The sequence below is a fragment of the Ips typographus genome, linkage group LG11 (assembly GCF_016097725.1).
Source record: "Ips typographus isolate SLU linkage group LG11, UJ_Ityp_2.0, whole genome shotgun sequence".
In the NCBI taxonomy this organism is placed as follows: domain Eukaryota; kingdom Metazoa; phylum Arthropoda; class Insecta; order Coleoptera; family Curculionidae; genus Ips; species Ips typographus.
The window spans coordinates 10,784,499-10,806,059 of record NC_138432.1 but is presented as its reverse complement, the minus strand read 5'-3'; the positions used below and the strand labels follow the sequence as shown (position 1 = coordinate 10,806,059).

Here is a 21,561-nt window from a genome sequence, read left to right as displayed (position 1 = left end):
ATATTCGATGATTCACGTGCAGCTGGCGCCACTGTAAGTTTATTAATCTCAACAGAGACATCTGTTGTGCTTTACACTAACCAAATCAGCACCAATCAATTTTTAATAAGGAAATCTGCTGCAGTTAAAATTGAGAGACATCTAGCCAAGTTTCAGGATTGAAGTATTAGAAAATCAATATCCAGTAATTCAGCTGTTTTGTGGCTCCATCTATCATCTATTAGACACTTAGAAGAACCGTTATTTCAAGTTTTCTTGAGCCTTCACACTCGCATTAAAATAAGTGGGGATAATTTAATTCTTGAATTGGCAAATTAAAGTTAGTTTAAGGTTTTGCGTTCAGATGTCGTCAGAATCATTACCAAGCCTGTTAAACTTTGGTTAAACTGATTTCTTGGTGGATTTGCAGATAATCCCCATGAATTAAGTTGTCAATCAAAGTGTAGTTGACTTTGCCTTAAAAATGATTCGACGTATTATTACTTTTTCTATCCAAATAGGAAAATAGTTGCACTAGAAATTCTAGAAAGTGCGATAGCGCTTTCTCAGTTAGACTTTCAATCACACATTGCGTTTACTGGCAATCCTAAACTTAAATGATAATTTTCAAGTTTATATTTGGGTATTAATTATTTTATTTGTAAAGATTTCACTTTTATGGCCCAGCAAACTTAATCTCGAATAAAAATATTCTTTGTCTGAATGATAAGTGCTGATTACTGTTACTATAAAGCGGCAAGCAGTTTCTGATTTTATTGTTTTAAATTTGGTGATAACTGCTTCAGTTTTTTATGGAAATGGACACCAAAGAACCAGAACTGAAAGATGGGATTTTCTACACTGGTAACAAAGGTGAGTTTAGTTGAAAATACACACACACACACACTTCAGGTCGAAATTCAATTGACTTATTGATATCATTCGATCACGCACTAATACCACATAATACCCACTAATGATCGATAATTCAGTAAAGTGGTGTGATTTTGTTTATATTTGTGACGTATTTCAGGGCCCAAATATGGCGTTAGGTACCTACAGGTCTTCCTCATGGCTCTCAGCTACTCACATGGGTTTGCAACCAAGTCAACCTTCTCGGTTGCTATGGTTGCCATGACCGATAACACCACTTCTTCCAATCCTAATGTACCTGTAAGTACGACTCACTTAAAGTAATTTAGTTCAAGGAAAACGTCGATGACTAGCTTTAAATCAATGTTTTGCTACTTTTCTAGTTCTAATGAGATAAAAAGTGTAAAGGCATTTATTTCCTAAAATGCTAATTTTTGAGTTTTTGAGCTAATATTCATGTATCATCCCAACTCTATTAATTTTCTATATAAAGTTAAATTAGTAAAAAAAATCATTGAAGTATTAAATAGGAGGTATTCTTGTCATCCTAAAAACAATTGATTGACTATTTTAGACTTATGATTGGGACAACGTAAACGTAGTAATTTCTGCAGTACTATGGAGTGGGATACCATTCACCTTGATGGCTGGATACCTAGGTAAACAGTATGGTCCCAAATGGTTCCTGGTGATTTCCGGCATCATCAACGCCTTAGCCTACATCCTCATACCACTAGCTGTCCGTACCATGGAAACTACTGGGTTGATCATATGCCGGGTGGTGCAAGGGGTGGCTTTAGGTTTCCTGTACCCCCAAAGTACTGTGGTCCTCGGACGTTGGGTACCACCAGAAGAACGCTCGAGGATGGGTTTTATTCTGTCTGGAAGTAAGATCTATGTGATAAATCTAGTTATTCATATAACAAAACATTTTTTGGATGTTTTAGTGATTGCCACAGCTGCCATGATTGCCTCATTTGGTAGCAGCAATATTGCCGAAACTTGGTTAGGATGGCCCTGGATTTTTTACATTTTTGGAAGCGCTGGATTTGTGATTGCTGGTTTAAACTTGATATGGGGTCAACAGAGTGTTGAAACTCATCCTAAAGCCACCATAGAAGAGAAAAAGTATCTGAAAGTTGTTCTGTTTGATGCTAACATTGTAAGTATATTATGATGAGGATTAAAAAACGTAATGAAGAAAAACTGTTTTTCTTCAGGACAGTCCTACTCCATGGAGGAAAATCTTCACCTCAATTCACGTTTGGGCTATTATGATTGGAGCATCAGGCTATACCTGGTTTGTCGTGCTGTTAACCACTGAATTCTCCATTTTCCTGGCTAACGTTTTCCAGTTTGACCTCTCTACTGTAAGTATTTATAATATTATATACTACCAACTTATTAACAAAACCAATAGAACGGCTTAATTTCGGCCCTACCAAGCTTGGTGGGAACCATAACAGGAGTAGGCATCTCCATCCTCTCGGACATGATTCCCAATAAAGGCATCCTCAGGGTGGTCAACTCTAGGAGATGCTTCCATCTGGTTGGAGTGACAGGAATCTCAATTTCAATGGTTGCCATGACGTATCTGACCATAGAGACCAGATGGTGGAGCGTGGTTTTGATTTGCATTGCTGAAATTTTCATTATGGTGGCTGGGGTTGGAGGTGCTGGAGTAAACGTTCTTGACATCTCCTCCAAGTACGCGGGGATTATTGGGGGCGCTTTGCAGACTTTTGCCTCATGTTTTTCTTTGTTTGCCCCTTTGGTTGTGCAGTGGATTTGCATTGATATGGTAAGTACTGTCGGTCTCAGGAGAAGTGGTAGTGACAACTTAAACTGCGACGTAATATTGAAGCGCTCTAACAACGAAAAAATAGAGTAAACTTTGAAAATCTCTAGCGGCAAAACGGTAGAATTTGGCCTTGTCCGGTTAACGTCACGTGATAGCCCCATTAATTAGCTTTCTTTTGTTCTATAGTGTATCTTGTCGTAATGTTAGAAATAAGCGAATTATGGACGATTTTTTGGAAAGAAGCACGAAATTTTGACTCAAATTTAGAATTTTTACGGCCTACTATAATTTATTAAATTTTGGTCAGTCAAAGTGACTTTTTTTACTAATTTCAAACTTGAGAACATAAAACTGACGTCCATTTTGCTCTAACTAGTACGGTTTCGGATGTGACCTTAAAATTATGGCAATTTTGACAGTTTTTAGTGCGTGGCACCCTTAAAAAATGACATTTTTACAAATGCCACGCCAGTTTTCTACTATAAACTTAAAGCTATGTAGGCAGTCAAACACAATTTTCTGGAAAAAATTCGAGAAGACTTTCAACAAACGCCAAAAATTGGGTTCAGAAATTTGACAGTTGGTCACGTGACACCTGTTCGTTTTTTAAATACGTTAGTCAGATGACACGTTGTCAAGTTACGAACTTGGAGTTATTTCTGAACCACTCACGAATAAGCACGAATTTAAACATTTGTAAATAACATACGATAATGACGTGACATCTCTATCTCGCTTAGTTTACATGTATAGTTATTACGTCACTGCCACTAGCTCTAGAACGGACTATACAGGTGTGGTAAATCCAAAACCGACCATAGGAAAACCGTGTAACGGACAGAGAAACGTAGATAATTGCATGCGTGGGACAAAGACAGAAACGAAAAAAATACCAAGTAGGCCATATTTTCAGTACGCTGTTGCCAAAATCCAATACCAATCCAATACATTTTGTCGACGGTATTGAATTTTGGCAACAGCGTACTGAAAATATGGCCTACTTGGTATTTTTTTCGTTTTCTGTCTTTGTCCCACGCATGCAATTATCTACGTTTCTCTGTCAGTTACACGGTTTTCCTATGGTCGGTTTTGGATTTACCACACCTGTATATACATGTGAATGACCAAATTTGACGTTATCTGAATTGTAGAGTAGTGCAGCCCAGTGGAGGACTGTCTATATGATTGCTAGTGTCATCTCCATTTCGACTGGAGTGTTCTTTGCTGTGTTTGCCTCTGATCAAAGACAAAACTGGGATGACCTGGTTGAACCTGAGTTGGAGAAGAAGAGGAAGAGTTCTATAATTAGTGTTAGCAAAGCTTTAGTAATTTAAGATTCAATCTTTCTGTTTTCCCTAAAACAAGCAGTATAATTTTGGGCAAGAAAATTGTAAATAACGGTTTAAAACAAGAAAGTCAATGTCTCGTAAACCGGCTGAGGTGGACGGCAGAAAATGCCTGAGTGTGTTAATAAATAGTAATTTTATAAGGACTTTCAAGAGCATTTTCTGTGCGGTATAAAGTTGCAACCCGAAGGGACATATTTCCTCAAATACACAGTCCGTTTCCTTCGCATGAATTGAGTTGTCAATCAAAGTGTAGTTGCCTTAAAAATGATTCGACGTATTATTAACACTTTTTCTATCCAAATAAAAAAATAGTTGCTGTAGAATGTATTATTTGCAAATATTTTTGCAGAAAGTGCATCAGACAGCGCTTTCTCAGTTAGACTTTCAATGACACATTGCGTTTACTGGCAATCCTAAAAAAAATATAATTTTCAAGTCTAGATTTGGGTGTCAATTATTTTATTTGCAAAGATTTCATTTTTATGGCAACATTAAGCCCAGCAAATTTAATCTCGAATTAAAATATTTTTTGGCTGAATGGTATGTGCTGATTACTGCTACTATAAAGCGGCAAGCAGTTTCTGATTTTATTGTTAAATTTGGTGGTAACTGCTTCAGTTTTTTATGGAAATGGACACTAAAGAACCAGAACTGAAAGATGGGATTTTCTACACCGGTAACAAAGGTGAGTTTAGTTGAAAATATCTTGAAAACACACACACACACTTCAAGTCGAATTCCAATTATTGACTTATCGATATCATACTATCACGCACTAATACCATATAATACCCACTAATGATCGATAATTTAGTAAAATGGTGTGATTTTGTTTATATTTGCGACGTATTTCAGGGCCCAAATGTGGCGTTAGGTACCTACAGGTCTTTCTCATGGCTCTCAGTTACTCACATGGGTTTGCAATCAAGTCAACCTTTTCGATTGCTATGATTGCCATGACCGATAACACCACTTCATCCAATCCTAACGTACCTGTAAGTACGACTCACTTAAAGGAATTTAGTTCAAGGAAAACGTCCATGACCAGCTAAAAAACAATTGCCTGACTAGCTTAAAATAACTTTTACCAAAAATTTCAGACTTATGATTGGGACAACGTAAACCTAGTAATTTCTGCAGTACTATGGAGTGGAATACCATTCACCTTGGTGGCTGGATACCTAGGTAAACAGTATGGTCCCAAATGGTTCCTGGTAGTTTCCGGCATTATCAACGCCTTAGCCTACATTCTCATACCATTAGCTGTTCGTACCATGGAAACTACTGGGTTAATCATATGCCGGGTGGTGCAAGGGGTGGCTTTAGGTTTCCTGTACCCCCAAAGTACTGTGGTCCTCGGACGTTGGGTACCACCAGAAGAACGCTTGAGAATGGGTTTTATTCTGTCTGGAAGTAAGATCTACGTGATGTCTAGTTATTTAAGACTATATAACAAAACATAATTTGTATGTTTTAGTGATTCCCCCAACTGCCATGATTACCTCATTTGGTAGCAGTTATATTGCCAAGACTTGGTTAGGATGGCCCTGGATTTTTTACATTTTTGGAGGCGCTGGATTTGTGATTGCTGGTTTAAACTTGATATGGGGTCAACAGAGTGTTGAAACTCATCCTAAAGCTACCATAGAAGAGAAGAAGTATTTGAAAGTTGCTCTGTTTGATGCTAACATTGTAAGTATATTATGATGAGGATTAAAAAACGTAATGAAGAAAAACTGTTTTTCTTCAGGACAGTCCTACTCCATGGAGGAAAATCTTCACCTCAGTTCACGTTTGGGCTATTATGATTGGGGTATCAGGCTATTCCTGGTTTGTGGTGCTATTAACCACTGAATTCTCCATTTTCCTGGCCAAAGTTTTCCAGTTTGACCTCTCTACTGTAAGTATTTAAAAGATTATACTACCAACTTACTAACAAAACCAATAGATTGGCTTAATTTCGGCCCTACCAAGCTTAGTGGGTATCTCCATCCTCTCGGACATAATCCCTAATAGAGGCATCCTCAAGGTGGTCCACTCTAGGAGATGCTTCCATCTGGTTGGAGTGACAGGACTCTCAGCTTTAATGATTGCCATGACGTATCTGACCATAGAGACCAGATGGTGGAGTATGGTTTTGATGTTCATTGCTGAAGTTTTCATTATGATGGCTGGGGTTGGAGGTGCTGGAGTAAACGTTCTTGACATCTCCTCCAAGTACGCGGAGATTATTGGGGGCGCTATGCACACTTTTGCCTCATGTTTTTCTTTGTTTGCCCCTTTGATTGTGCAGTGGATTTGCATTGATATGGTAAGTACTGTCGGTCTCAGGAGAAGTGGTAGTGACAACATTAATATTGAAGTTTGCTCTAACAACGAGTGAATTTTGACTATCTCTAGCGACAAGAAGGTACAATTTAGCCTGGTCCGGTAACGTCACGTGATAGCCCCATTAATTAGCTTTCTTTTGTTATATGAGGTGTTTTGCGGGAATGTTTAAAATAAGCGAGTCATGAACGATTTTTTGCACGGAATTTTGAATCAAATTTAGAATTTTTTGGCCTACTATACTAACAGCGGCCATATTAGATTTTGCTCATGTGACACCTGTTCGGTTTTTAAATATGTTAATCAGATGACACGTTGTTGTGTGTTGACTTATTTCTGAACCACTCCCGAATTTGAACATTTGTAAATAACATACGATAATGACGTGACATCTCCATCTCGCTTAGTTCACATGTATAGTTATTACGTCACTGCCACTAGCTCTAGAACGGACTGTATATACAGGTGAATGATCAAATTTGCGGTTATCTGAATTGTAGAGTAGTGCAGCCCAGTGGAGGACTGTCTATATGATTGCTAGTGTGATCTCCATTTCGACTGGAGTGTTCTTTGCTGTGTTTGCCTCTGATCAAAGACAAAACTGGGATGACCTGGTTGAACCTGAGTTGGAGAAGAAGAGGAAGAGTTCTATAATTAGTGTTAGTAAAGCTTTGGAGATTTGAGAAACTTTTGGTTTTCCCTAGAACAATTTGGGGCAGGAGAGAATTGTAAATAACGGTTTAAGACGACAAAGTCAATGTCTCGTAAATTGGCTGAGGCGGACGGCAGAAAATGCCCGAGTGCGTTAATAAATCGTAATTTTATGAGGGCTTTCAAGAGCATTTTCTGTGCGGTATAAAGTTGCAACCCGAAGGGACATATTTCCTCAAATACACAGTCCGTTTCCTTCCTTTAAAACTTCTATTTAACAGACGTTTTAAACTGGAAAAAACAGGAATTTGTAAATAAAATCTCGTTAGTAAACATCTCCAACTCAAAGCGACCCCTTTAGGAAATGTGCATGCAATCTAAAACACTTCAGGCAATTCATAATTAACCTGGCAAAGGTGTTTAGGTTATGTTTGTGCAACAAAGTCTCATTTAACTTTGGTTCGAATGAATTTAACACTAAAACACGCGGAATAATTATTTGCGCACTCGAAATGTATTTTGTTTTATTGATTAGATGTTTTGTATATATTAAATTATAGTTGGAGAGTATCGTGATATAAAGCCTGGGCTCGTTTTATACGGCCATTGTTTTTGGAAAGCCGACTAAATAATTTCCAATCGACTAACAACCTGATTTAAAATTTAAATCCGCGGTCGTTTATTTATCGGTTTCGATGCCCAGTTTATACTAAATAGAATTAATTTGTTGCAAATCAGTATGTACTTTTATTTTGTCGTTTTTTGGTTGGTCCGTTGTTTATCAAAATATTCAATCACATTATGAACTGTTTTTATTTTATATCTAAATAATATTTTTGAATGCAAAACGATTCTTTAAAATGGATTTTCAATCCATTTATTATGTTTGAAATAGAATAGAAAAATAAACTAGATTTTTGACATTTTTCAACTTATGAAAATCGTCTTTAAGTGTCTTAATTAGTTTAAGATAAAACAAAAAATGTTTGTAAATTGTCAATTATTTTTAAGGGTACCATATCTTAAAAGCTGTCAAAAATCATCATATAACCACGGTTAGAACATTAAGCCAGGAAAGGGCCTCATTTGGATAAAATTTCAGTGCATTTTTCCAAAAAATCGCGAATAATTTGATTATTTGAAATATTCCGTATAGACACATCAAATGATTGTCAGCTATCACGTGACAAAATAAATTTTTAAAATTTTTTAAGAAGGTAACTCTATGAATTATTTTGGAAAAAATTTTTGAATTTATTTTCAACTGCTTTAATTAGTTTAGGTTGAAAATAATGTCATATTTCAAAGGTCATGTTTTGAAAACTGCCTAAAATGCTCTAAATTCAAGGTTAGTGACAATCGACAATCATCACGTGACAATGTGCAACAAAACACTTGAACATCGTTAGATAATCAGCATTTCCCTATTTAAATAAAAATCAAAATTTTCTAATTTAATTTCATCCACAACACTTAAAAATAACAAAAAAACAAGACTAGAAAAACACTTACTGATACGCAAACACTCATCTTATCAGTACTACGCAAACACTTAACTAATATTACCACACTAGTAGCAACCTAGAAAGCCATGAAGACGATCCTTCTTACCATCCTTCTGGTCCTGCAGGACACTTGGTGTACCCCTCTCGAAGATGAAAGTTGCACTGTATTTAATTACGATGACGTTACCACAGCGGCTGAGTCTTGTGACACCCTCGTTTTGAAAGATATTGTAATACCAGCAGAAACCACACTAAAAATTGCACTTAAAGATGGTGCCAAACTGATTTTTGACGGGCATTTGACTCACGAAGTGGCTGAATGGACTGGAGACTTGGTGAGGATAACTGGGAAGAACGTGGAGGTGTCCGGTACTTCAAGTGAGTTTAGTTGCATATGGTTGAGAGTGCGCTGTAAAGTAAGGTTGTAGATCATTTGCTTGATGGCTTGGGCGCTCAGCACTGGAAAGGGGCTAATGAGCCTGAGATTTTAAGACCCAAGTTCCTCAGGTTGAGTTTGGAGAGTTCTACAGTCAAAGATTTGAAATTGAAGAATTGCCCTAACAATTGCATAATGTTGTACAACTCTAAAGATCTTCTGGTCAGTAATATCAACATTGACAATTATGATGGATACCCAGTGAGTTTGGTTGATTTTTTGTTGACTTATATTTAATTCAATGTGAATTCCAAAGGGGGTGGCTGGTACAAACTACGCCAAAAACACTGATGGGTTTGATGTGGGTGCCACAACTGGTTTGAGAGTGGAAAATTCAGTCGTTATCAATCAAGATGATTGTGTTGCCATTAATTCCGGATCTGACATGGTGTTTGAGAATTTGCATTGTAATGGTTCTCATGGTTTCAGCTTTTCTGTGAGTAGCGTTTAGAAATGTTACTTATAGTCACATGACAGAGTTCCAGATTCGTGAAGGTGAAGTTTCAGACGTGCAATTTTTAAACTCCAAAATTGAATACTCCAACAATGCCATTCACGTTAAAACCCACAATGACGGTTCCGCTGGTGCTATCAAGAATATCCTCTACAAAAACATTGAATTTACTGGTTAAGTTGTCTAGTTTTAACATTTTTAACATTTAAATGACAGAAATGTTTCAGGAATTGACAAGTACGCAGTCTCAGTACAGGAAAACTACCCTAGCGGAGAGGCTAAAGCTAACATTCCCATAACCAACCTAACCTTAGAAAATGTTAAAGGAACAATGACAGGAAGCAAAGGTGTAGCTTTTCAAATCATCTGCGCCAAGGATGGATGTTCTGACTGGCATTTCCTTGACGTGGAAGTAACGGGGGCTGAACAAGCCAACATTTGCAGTGAAGTACCCGCTGGAATTTCTTGTTAATCCATACAAATAAATTCTATATTAACAGACCCATGTGTGTTACAATAATTCATCGAAAAAGGTTTTAAGGGTGAATACAAAAGATACGAGATTAATAGCGTACGTGTTCGTTTGAAAGGGTTTTGTAAATACATCACCGAATATAATACCGAGTTATCAGATGCGAAACAACCCCCTAAAACATGGAAATATGAAGAATCGTTCCATTTTAACAATGCGAATACTTATCGCGGTAAACTCTTTGTTTTGCTTTCGAAGCCCAGAATTATTAAATACAACTCAAAGGGGCTTTTAGTTGATTAATTTCAAAGTGAAACTCGTGTTGTCAAACTGCTTTTTCATTAACTTTGCAAACAGGTTAATAGAGGATAATCACAGATTTCTGAATCTCAGGTAAAATATTGTGTTGATCGATACGGGCTATGAGTTTTTTAATACTGAACAGGATTATTTACTATAAATTATCTTTCTCATTATTATGTCGGATGGTTTTAATTGATTTTTTTTTTTAATATTAAGTTATTTAGGACTTAAGGAAATGCTAAAAAAGTCACTTAAACCCAAAAAATTCAATATCTTTAGAACTATACGAACACGTACAGGGCAGAATTTTCGTGTAAATTATTACTAAAACAGTCAGGAATAATATGTCCAAAATTGACAGTTTTGACTTGGTTTCCAAAGGGCCGGACTTAACAAAAATGCTAAAACAGTCACTTAAACACAAAAAAATCAATATCTCTGGAACTATAAGAAATACAGTACCGAATTTCATTGAAAAGGATTACTAAAACAGTCAGGAATAATATAACCAAAACTGACAGTCCTTCCCTCACTCACAATATCTTTCGAACTATAAAATATACCGGGATGAATTTTTGTGTGATTTGTTACTAATACAGTGCCCTGTCTCTTTCCCTGGTTTTCAAAGTGCTGAACTTAAAGAAATGCTAAAAAAAGCACCCAATCAAAAACAAAATGTATAGACTGCAAAAAACTAATATTTGAATAGCATTTAAAGAAAATTCAGTTGAAACCATACAATTTTTGTATTAAGTTTACTTTTGGCCACCATGTATAGTCATTTTGATGTCGCAGACAACAAAAAAACACAGTTTTCATTAAATGGGCGCCAGAACGAAACAGTTAAACGGGTCTCGGCCCTTCTGTTATTACACAGTAATTTCGAGACGGTTTTTGAAATATGAAAGTGTATTTGCATAATTTAATTAAAACTGGTGGACGAGTTGTTTCGACTCGACATTTTTTAGTCTGGGGGACCAATTTTGCGGTTAATCCGGCTCTGGGGATGTCATAAAATCTGGACCTCAATTAAACCCCCTCCTCGCCCCTTTTACTGGGTGCAAATAGGAATGCACGCACAATAAATCATCATAAAGTGGACGCTCTTCAAAATTTTGTTTTAAGGTAAGGGGCCCCAGAAAATCAAGGGGCCACTTAAGATAATAATCCGGGTGGACCGGCGTAGTGACGCCTACGTAAGGGCCGACGTCGAGGGGCGTCGTCGTCGTATCCGTAACGCCGAAAATCCAGTCTTTTATATCCGGCGACGCGAAACCGCTCTTAGAAAATATGCGAAAGCTGCGGAAATTTGCCAAACGAAGCATCCTCGACGTGATGGATGTCTGCCATGGTGCGGCCCTTTAAATCCTGTAAGTCTCACTTTTTTCTGTTTAAAAATTTTTGAAGAAAACCACAGAACTTGCTAAGTAACACAACTACAATTATTGGAAAAGCGTAAAGTAAAAACACGTGGTACTTTTACATAACCTTAAAAACCTAAAAAAGGATATGTTAGTTTTTAGATAACAGCAGAACTTTCAGAGAAAAGACATGTTGTAATATATGGAATGTCAACTTTACACATTGTAGTCCAGTTGAAGAGCAAGTGAAACAATAATCTGTTTCTAGTGCGTAAAGTTACAAAACTCCTTACCGTCATCCATTTGGAGTTAGCTTTAACATAATTGAAAAAGATATAACACATTTGTTTCCATATCTGAAATTTATTTCTGAGATATTAAACGTTTAGTTAAACTTAATCAAATCTTTGCCAAAGATAATCCGGTCATAATTACAAACTTGTGTCAAATTTGCTCGTGGTGTTCCCTCCTCAATTATTTACTTTAAGTTTAACTTTAATTTAAACTTTAAATTGGAACTTACACGTTAGTGAGAGGTCGCAAAAAAGCTGTTCTAGGTAAACTGTCTTTTAATTCTACACAGAACTGCGATCTGTGCAATTTAAACTTGGAGATGGAGTATATTGACGGAGTTTTAATGTGAGTTCCTCTTCCATGTAAAACTCTTCATTCCAATCATGGAGTCGGGGTAGTTTCGCTTCTGGATTTGAATTTCTGATTAGGTCGTCGTTGTAATTTAATTGCGCAACTATACTGGATAGTGCAAGTTGAATACTAAAACGCCTTTTACGCGTTGAGCAGTTGGATTTGAAAATCATAATTCTATTACGGTTTATACAATGCGAGTTTAAATAAAAGTCAGTTATTGATTAGGAAACTGTATGCGTCAAGTGAATGATTGGGGTTTAGAACATCATAAAGTACTACTCTAATTTCGATAGCCTTTCGGTGTCGGTTGCCGACAGAATTGTACCTGCAATTAATCAGAGGCGTAAAGGATTCCATCAAGGCTATCAAAGTAATGGTCCTCTAACCGAAACGACTGTTGTATTATAGTCAGTAATCCGATAGTAAATCACCTAGTGGCAGTTTGAGTAGAAGGGAAGTCTAAATGAGAAAAACAACACGGCATAATTTTGTTGAGTATGATTCACCATTAACAATATTTAAAATACTGTAAGAATAAAAGAAAGTGAGTGTCATACTCTAACAAATTATGTAACCGAACAATTCCCAGACTGTAAACTGCATGTTGAAAACATCTTACATCGAAAAGCTTTTAAAAGCTTGTCGATGCACGACCTGGCGTTCGCGTGGTAACCGAAACAAATATCCAAGACGAAAACCGAGAACAGAAATTAGGGCCCTGGAAAACTTTTACCATTTACTCGGGTAAAATGATTGAGACGTGCACGGGTTGCAAACGAGGTCGTCGACTTTACATTTACCGAAATCCCGCTTTAAAATAGTCAATTCGTGAACAAACAAAGTTCTTTCAAAGGTGTCTGTTTAAACCAGAGTTCAACAACATAAATTTGTAATTTCGATTCCAATTATGATCAATAGCGCCATTAGCGCTTCCAGTCTTACCGCTAAAGACCTGTCCCTGGCTGTTGCATTATCCGATCCGACGCTAAATCTCGAATGATAATGTGCACGAATACAATGTGAGTGGAATTCAGAAATTGCATTACCGAAGATTAGCATAAAGCGTACAGCAACCACTAAGTGAAAATTAGTGATGGGCGTAAATTTACCCGTAAGGTAAATTAAAATTGGAAAAGTAACATTTAGTGTGACAGGAAAATTTAGAAGTAAACCAGGCCTGTGAAAACCAGGAAAAGAGACGGTCAATTATAGATATATTACTCCTCTGACAGTTTTAGTATTAATTTGCACTAAAATTTACCCTGGTACCTCGTATAGTTCCTGAGAATTGAATTTCTGTGAAACCCACTGGGACTGAGAAAATGACGGTTTTATGCATATTTTTAGAATCGTTGTTGAATTTCCTATTAACTAACCTGATACACATTACAATTTATCCATTGTTTAGTGAAAATTGCTATATTCACATCCCTGATCACTCTATTAAATAAGAATTAAAAAACTCTTTTCCCAGATTGCTTCAGTATTACTAGTGTAGTTTAGATAACCAAGAAACCCTTTCGCTCACGCTTTGCCGGTCTGCGATAATAACCCAAAGTGGCAACTTTAACAAGTCCTTTCGCCTTCGGGATTTACTGGAATTCCAAAGGACCGAAGTTATATGTGACAATAATTAAAACACGTTTACATAACGTGACGTCAATATTACCGAACCGTGGCAATTACTCCACTTCAGACACCGAGTTTATATCCCCATAAAGTCGCTTAAATCCTTTTGTAGTTGTTCGGTGTGACGCCCTAGAATTACGTCTTACTAGCGAGTTTAGTTTAATGAAATCCGGACTTGAAGTTTGACAAAGTTCCGATTGACGAAAAGTCCGTCTTCCAGAAAGTTTATTGCTACGTGGATAACGACTGCAAAATGATCGTTAAGAAGTTTGGATGAATAGACTTGTTGGTAGAAAAGTTTGTATACTATATTCACTAATTGCTCAGTCAAAGCAATTTTTTGGTTTTAAACAACTTTTTCAAACGTCTCTCATAATTTGATAAGGTATGACATACATTTTTTTTCAGTTTGGCCTAGCAAAATAGAACCAGGCCGACGTCGTGGTGAATTGAAATTTCCGATAACGGAAGCAACAAGCAAAAAATGCGGTAATTGCGAACGGCCAGGACGAAAGGGCCAAATTACTAGAAAAAGGCCGGAGGGTGTGTAGTTTTTGCGGGCTAAGCTGGCCCCCTTCTCGTACATTCCTAATATCCGACAGGCCAGGTTTATTCGAAGATTTAAGGAAGAAAAAGGGCAAGGGCCGAACATAAATTCGTGCTCGAATCGCGCACATAACTTATCCTATCTCGTGTTATCATGCATAAATCAGCACTTTTACTTTACGGATATCACTTCGAATAATGCACTTTCCACCATGCAGTTTTGGTAATTTATGTAAACCAAAAGAGTTTTCTACTCTTCACGCCTAGAAGAATGTCAGATATGACATTTTTATTTAATATTAAGTTAAAGGACTACAATTACTTTCACTCGAGGAGTAAGCTAAAAATGCATACTAATTACCAAATTTTTCCAAATTACCAAAACGAGAGAGTCTAAAAGACCTTTTTCGGGGGTAATATCCCTAGTGCATTAATGTATAGGAAAAATTATTTTATGATAATTTTTTATTATAATTAATATAACATAGACGTTTCCAATTCTATTAATAGTTCTCAAAATACTAATGTCCCTCAGTAATGCTGCCAATTCCCAAGTAATGTCCATTAATTCCTAGTTTGTACACCATAATGCCCCAGCAGTTTCACCCTAAAATCGACCTAAATCGGGTCAAAAATGCCATTTTTGACCCACATTTAATTGTGTGGAATATTTAAATCACTGAGCTTGAATAAGTCTTCATAGACGTCCAAGGAATATTAAACTGCACGTGCATGTAGATGACAACTTTAACTGTGCACGTAAACCACTGGGAGAGCACGTGTAAATATAAGTAAGAGCGTAAATAATATGAAAGGGCCGTAAGTGGAATTTTCCAACTTTACCGTCGTTATCCCGTTTTATCCGCCATTTTTCAGGGCGGGGAGGAGGGTGGAAAATCTTGATGTAGTCGAGGCGTATATGCATCCGAGAACTCGGTAACGAGCGTGATGAATATATGTTGTCACATCAGCTCATTTTACATAAATTTCCAAGATTTTCCGAATCTCCCCCATCCAACGTTTCCAGTATGTTTACCGTGGGAGTTATTTCAAAAAGCGGGGCCCGAAATTTTATTTTTAAGGTCGTGGAAATCTATTTTCGCGACTTATAATGAGTTTTATACACTTTGGACGAACAAAGAGTTGGTGTTTTATAATTATTAGGTCGGGGTTTTTGATTGATTTCGTCCCACTTATTAAAAGCTCTTTTTCTTATTTTTATGACGTCGGCTTCCAGCTAAATTAGAATCAGGCAAAAACACCAGTAAGGCACAATAGCTGAATAGGTAACTTTCCACCCTTAAAAAAATGTTATTCGTAGCACAAAAACATTTTTCCACAATTGGTTTTATCATAATTCAAGCGAGCATGACACACATTTAATTATTTGTTTGTTTCATGATGAGTAAACTGAAAAAATACTGTTGCTATTCTAATAACAACTAAGGAAATTTTAGTATTTATGATAGTTAGCATAAATAATAGAAAATAGTCAAAAAAACAGGACTTTTGAACTATAATTATTATTATTAATTTTGTAAATGCTTGTTCCAAGTTTGATCAAAATTGCTCAGTTATGACAAAATACCGATTTTTTAAACTGAAATTTAAATGCCTGCATTTTCTGGGAAAATGACATAATGCATGTCAACTTATTTTTGGCATTATTGACAATTAAAACTGGACCACCCTGTATTTCTTTAAAAATAGCTCTATTTCAATATAACAACAACCTCTCTCGTTTCGTTATTTTCATCCAATTAAAAATTCAATCCCAATCCACTTTAGTCAAATAAAAACGTCAATCTGAAAAAGAAAACCGAGTGGGATATCTGAACTAAATTCGGGTAGGTTTCGGACAGTGAATTAATCAGTTTTTAATCCCTGTGTTTGATGATGAAATTACCGTGGAATAAAGGTCATTTTCGGCCCGATTGTAAAAATCGGTAGTTCAAAGCAGAAATCGCAGTAAACGCAATTTGAAATAACGTAATTACAGTCATAAAAGGCCCTTTGTTTCGGTTGTAACAGCATATGTGCGGAAAAATGAATAATTCATTAACCAAATCAGCAAGTAAACTTCTGAGGAATAAAATGCGGGTGGTAAATTAAGTTTAACGAGCTTCAAAATTCAACATTTCTCCTGCAAAACAAGTGAGTTTTACCGTTTCGGTCAAAGCCAGAAATTGGATATTTATTTTTCCAAAATTGACTAAAACGACTGCGGCATTTGTCCCGATATTGTGCTTTCGGGCCGAAAGCAATATCGGCCGGAAACGGCCGTTAACATAAATTTTGCACGAGTTCTGCCTCCAGAAACTTCGGGTTTCTGCTTAATTTTGACGCGGAAATACGAGGCCGCCTTTATGTTTTATGTATTTAAAGTCGAAATTAAGTTTCTAGCGAAATTGTACCCAGCTCGTAAATTTTACCCGGACTCATTTGCCCCGCCCTCAAAAGAATTTTAGAAAAATTTGTTAGAGTACGGGACAAAATTTGGAACCTAAACTAAAAATTAGGTTGAAATTGACTAGAAACTACTATAAAAATTTTACAAAACTTTGAAATGTTTGATACATATGGCTCTCCTGGCTGAAAATTTATAAATCACTGCACTTTTCATGCACCCCCTGTATAGTAGCGGTACTGACGGACTGCAAAACTTCCAAAAATGAGTTTAGTAGTTCCTTACAAATATTTTTGCTTTCATTTAAATTTTTCGTAACTTTCACCGTTTCTGAGTTTTTTAGCAAAAACTGATTTGATGCGACAAATTTTCAAATCAGTTCAAATTGTGGTTCGAAATTTGAGAACCCTGTAACTCGGTTATTTTTTGGGACTTCGGGGAGGTTGAACCACTCAAATTAACCGTCTTGAGCTTCTCTTTCCAGTGGTGAAGAGTAAAAAATTCTATCTTAAAAATTGCGTATAGGGGTGACAAAAATAGTAATACACCTTACTTTTCTTGCACACCTTGTATACAGGAAACAAAAACGGACTTGCAAATTAACGGTGCTGAGTTAAGGAGTTGATTAGAAACCTTTATGATCTCATGTTAATTTTTTTTAACTTTCACCGTTTCTGAGTTTTTTAGCAAAAACTGGTTTGATGCAACAAATTTTCCAATCAGTTGAAATTTGAACACGGTTTAGGACAGTCAGGGACAAAATTGCCGGTAAAACCCACTTGGAATTGGAAAATTACTGTTTTAAGCACATTTTTGAAATCCCCAATAAATTTCCTATCTAATAACCTGAAAAATCACTACAAAATTTAGTACAGTCAGGGAAAAAAGCTGTGTCAACAGTTGAACTGCCAGAAACACAGTTTAAATGAACAGTCGGAGACAAAATCGCCTGTAAATCCACTTGGAGTGAGAAAATGACTGTTTTAAGCACATTTTTGGAATCCTCATTAAATTTTCTATTAACAAACCTGAATAAACACTACAAAATTTGGTACAGTCAGGGAGAAAAACAATATCAAAGTTTAAACTAAGAAACACGTAGTAATTTACCTATCACAAGATAAAAATCACAGGTTAGTTACAACTTAAACGAGTACGACACACACTTTTTTAAAAGAATATAACTTGATTGTTATACTCTTGCCAATTTTCTTTTTTGTTCTAGATTGCCCGCATCCACTCAATCAGAATGTTTTTAATATAATGATCACCCAATTATCGTCAGTGCTCCTCCTGGGAATTTTGGTTTCTTCAACCTTCGTCCAAGCTTGTCCAACTTTCTGCATCTGTAAATGGCGAAACGGCAAACAAACCGTGGAATGTTTGGGTGGAAATTTGCTAAGAATCCCTTTGGAAATCGACACGGCCACCCAAGTGCTCGACGTTTCAGGTAACAACCTCCAGCGCCTCGTAAAAGAGAATTTCCTTCGTCTCGGCCTGATTAACCTGCAGAAACTATTCCTGAGCCGGTGCTCGATTATAATCGTCGACGACGACGCCTTCAAAGGTTTAACCAACCTGGTGGAATTGGATTTGTCCGAAAATTTGCTGACTATGTCGCCGATTGCCGCTCTATTGAGCTGTCCGTCTCTAATGAGGCTCAGTTTAAGTAAAAACCCAATAGAATTGCTGGAGCGATTGGCTTTTAACCATTTGAGTTTCCTGACCACGTTGGATTTGAGCCAATGTCAGATTAGCGAAGTGGACGAGGCCGCTTTTAAGAGCTTGTACAGTTTGGAGTGGCTGGATTTGTCCGGAAATCGAATCAAAACTTTCCCAGATATGCGACTGTTTCCGATCAAACTGAAAGGAGTTCAATTGCACGACAATCCATGGCAATGCGACTGTAATATTCGTGTGTTCAACGACTGGTTACGAAGAGATGTTGTGCCAATTTTGATGCAGCCAGTGTGCTCTGAACCTCCAAGATTGAGGGCAGTACAAGTAAGAAGCTTGGAGGAGCAAGACTTGGCTTGCAGCCCCGAATTGAGCCCTGCAAGTTTCTACTTTGAGTCCGAAGAAGGCAGAAACGTTACTTTGATTTGTCAGGCAAGTGCTAATCATCTTAAATTTTATCCATATTTACGTAAATCGTTGCTAATTTGTGATTGGTCAAAAAAGCAGCCAGATGAAAACTGCTTTTTTTAACCAATCACAAACTGCCTACTGTCTTGCTCCTCCTACTCCAATTAAGCCAATTTGTAATGGTAAATACACTAATTAAGTCGCATAACAAGTAAATCACTTTTATTGTTACGATTTTAAATTTCAGGTCAAATCTCAGCCTCAGGCTACCATAACCTGGAAATTTAACAACCAAGACGTGAATCAGGACCATACCATTGAAACCAATCCCCAAACCCAGGAAAGTACCCTATTCATTTACAATATAACCAATCAGAGCAACGGTACCTTCCACTGCATAGCCAAAAACCCAGCTGGTACTACCTGGGCAAACTACACCATCTCAGTCAGAACCAAAACTGTCAAAACCACTCGACAACCAATCAGAATCCAGGAAAATCATGATACACCGTTTGATTGGTTGTCCCTAGTTTTGGCAGCAGCGTTAGTGTGCGCGTGTCTGTGTTTGGTGGCGCTGGTGATGGCGATAGTTAAGTGTAAATCACAGTCTAAACGGCGTGAACTGGACAATAAAGATGGAATTGTACCAGTGACTGTGCCGAGAAAGTCGATTTTAAAAAAGAGTGGAGGTGGGGGTGATGTGTTGGGGGGTGAAATTGGACACGCGCAACTTAATCCGGACATTTTGAAAGGGATAGGACGGTTTAGTGGACAGTCCACTGTGAATTTAAGACAGGTAATAATCATTACAATTACAATATCAGAAAACACAATTTGGCGCTATAATTTGGATGTTTGGGCAGTTACGACCCCGAAACTTTAACTGAGATTAGTAAATTTAACCTTAAAACCAGGGCTGTACTGGAAAATGTTTAGAAAAAATGTTAGTTTTGGTTAAACTGGAACAACCAAACAGAAAATAGCAAAAAACATACTAAACTGTCATGATATACAATTTGACTCATAATTTGGGTATTAGAGACTAGTAAATTGAACCTAAATTCAAATTCAAAACTCTTAACCTAGAATCTTTTAAGTATTTTTTTTTTAGCAGCCTGTACCCATCATGGTAACCCCGGCCAACTTAAGTAGAAGAACAGGCCACCATCAGCAACCATACCTAAAACCGACCTTAACCTCCAAGTGCCGCCCAGTGTCTGCCCCAACTTTCGAAAGGTACGTGGAGGACAGGCGATACACTGCAGATGGTTACCTCCAAACAAAACATTTCGGCTTGGGGTACTACTCGGAGAAGTCAACTCCAAGGAGGAATACTCGATTTCGTGACGAAGACTTAGTAGATGATGTATTGTTGTGAATAACCTCAATAGATTATCTTTTGTTTAATTTGAGGTTTGATTTTTATGAGTGAGTGAAATGCAATCTTTTAAAGAAATATTTATTAATTGAAAACCAACTTTGTTTCAAAAAGTAATAACTTTCAGGAAGTTTGATTGACCGAAATTGTTAATTATTTTCTTTGGAACTGTCCAACTTTCGAAACGAACTTTTTTTAGGAAAAAACATCTCCGAGAGGCCGTTAAATATAATTAATCGTGGAATTCCCGGTCGTCAGACGCAGATGTTTGAAACAAAAACTATTTCAATAGAAATAAAACGTCGCCTCACTTTGACGACAGTTATTTAATAAGACTTTTCACTTGAAAAGGCCCTTTTAGAGCTCGAAAGCCCTTTAAGTAAGTCTGAAAATGGGGCCAATATTAGAATAAATATTTTCAGTATTGCCAGCTCTTCAACTCAAGCAGAAAAACACTTTAAGGCTAATAAATTAATAGCATTCCCCCTACCCCTCACTCTGTTGGAACAGGGTGGTTTATTCAATCAGGGGTGGGCAATTTAGAGCGGCAAACTTTTCTGCTAGTAAAACTGGAGCGAGAGAGGGGGGATTAATAATTAACGAAGGTAGAATAAAAGCTGGAAACTTTTAAAATTTATGGAACCTCACTTTAAACCGGTATTTAGCTAACAAAATTTCTTTATTACCTTACTATTTCATTAACAGTTAGTTTTATGGGTTGGTAAATCACCCCCCACTTTATCATTAGCGTGGTTAGAAGGGAGAGTTTTTCTTCCTTCAAATTGATGATCTGCTTGTGATAAATCTGTTGTATGAATTGGGCATAAACATGCCAGTCAGGCTGATATAATCGATCGATAGGTTTGCGTTTGCCAAGACTTTATTCGTGTTTTTATTTATACAACAATTCAAGATGTTCCAGTGGAAAGCACTTTATTCACTACCATAAATTTATCGAATCTTAAAAGTTATCAGGGCTTTAATATCTAACGTCAAACATTTTCCTGTTAGGGCTCTAACGTTACAAGAAAGGTAATTATAACAGTTCAGGAAGCTTGAAAATAAATCTCCCAACGTCGGCAGATTCTTTAATCCAAAATGATTAATAACCTATAAGTTATTTTTTGGTTACTTTTCAAGCCACTAAGCCTAGAGCTGGCAAGAATTTTTATATTCTGCGTAATTTGGTGATAATTTAAAAATGTTACAGTGATGACACTAAAGAGATTGAAACGTATTATAAAACAATAATTTAAATCTTGGACATAAAGCCTCAGTGTGTTAAGCTCCTCCAACATGACTCTGTCCAGTACAAGCAATTTTAAACGATTGTTTAAGAGCCTTTTAAACTGTTTA

The 21,561-nt window shown here is 36.8% G+C and overlaps 4 protein-coding genes across 5 annotated transcripts; all 4 read left to right on the top strand.

Moving 5' to 3' along the window:
• The first annotated feature begins 693 nt into the window (after positions 1 to 693).
• Positions 694 to 4,145, top strand: LOC145735229 (putative inorganic phosphate cotransporter). Its single transcript, XM_081989046.1, has 7 exons — positions 694 to 852; positions 1,013 to 1,152; positions 1,427 to 1,739; positions 1,800 to 2,014; positions 2,073 to 2,222; positions 2,273 to 2,653; positions 3,805 to 4,145. The coding sequence occupies exons 1-7, from the start codon at positions 792 to 794 to the stop codon at positions 3,985 to 3,987; spliced, it is 1,443 nt and encodes a 480-aa protein (XP_081845172.1). The 5' UTR covers positions 694 to 791; the 3' UTR covers positions 3,988 to 4,145.
• Positions 4,146 to 4,531: 386 nt separating this feature from the next.
• On the top strand, positions 4,532 to 7,160 carry LOC145735230 (putative inorganic phosphate cotransporter). Its single transcript, XM_081989047.1, has 7 exons — positions 4,532 to 4,687; positions 4,858 to 4,997; positions 5,103 to 5,415; positions 5,480 to 5,694; positions 5,753 to 5,902; positions 5,951 to 6,313; positions 6,831 to 7,160. Exons 1-7 carry the CDS (start codon positions 4,627 to 4,629, stop codon positions 7,011 to 7,013), a joined length of 1,425 nt encoding a protein of 474 aa, XP_081845173.1. The 5' UTR covers positions 4,532 to 4,626; the 3' UTR covers positions 7,014 to 7,160.
• Positions 7,161 to 8,543: 1,383 nt separating this feature from the next.
• Positions 8,544 to 9,877, top strand: LOC145735231 (polygalacturonase-like). The gene is made up of 5 exons (XM_081989048.1): positions 8,544 to 8,864; positions 8,915 to 9,123; positions 9,179 to 9,358; positions 9,408 to 9,549; positions 9,604 to 9,877. Exons 1-5 carry the CDS (start codon positions 8,573 to 8,575, stop codon positions 9,846 to 9,848), a joined length of 1,068 nt encoding a protein of 355 aa, XP_081845174.1. The 5' UTR covers positions 8,544 to 8,572; the 3' UTR covers positions 9,849 to 9,877.
• A 1,507-nt stretch (positions 9,878 to 11,384) lies between these two features.
• LOC145735335 (uncharacterized) lies at positions 11,385 to 20,234 on the top strand. Of its 2 annotated transcripts, none has more exons than XM_081989180.1 (4): positions 11,385 to 11,521; positions 17,968 to 18,851; positions 19,075 to 19,623; positions 19,942 to 20,234. In XM_081989180.1, the coding sequence occupies exons 1-4, from the start codon at positions 11,491 to 11,493 to the stop codon at positions 20,203 to 20,205; spliced, it is 1,728 nt and encodes a 575-aa protein (XP_081845306.1). In that variant the 5' UTR covers positions 11,385 to 11,490; the 3' UTR covers positions 20,206 to 20,234. The 2 variants fall into 2 exon arrangements, with proteins under 2 accessions (XP_081845306.1, XP_081845305.1); XM_081989179.1 differs by having other exon boundaries at positions 19,939 to 20,234.
• The last annotated feature ends 1,327 nt before the right edge of the window (positions 20,235 to 21,561 follow it).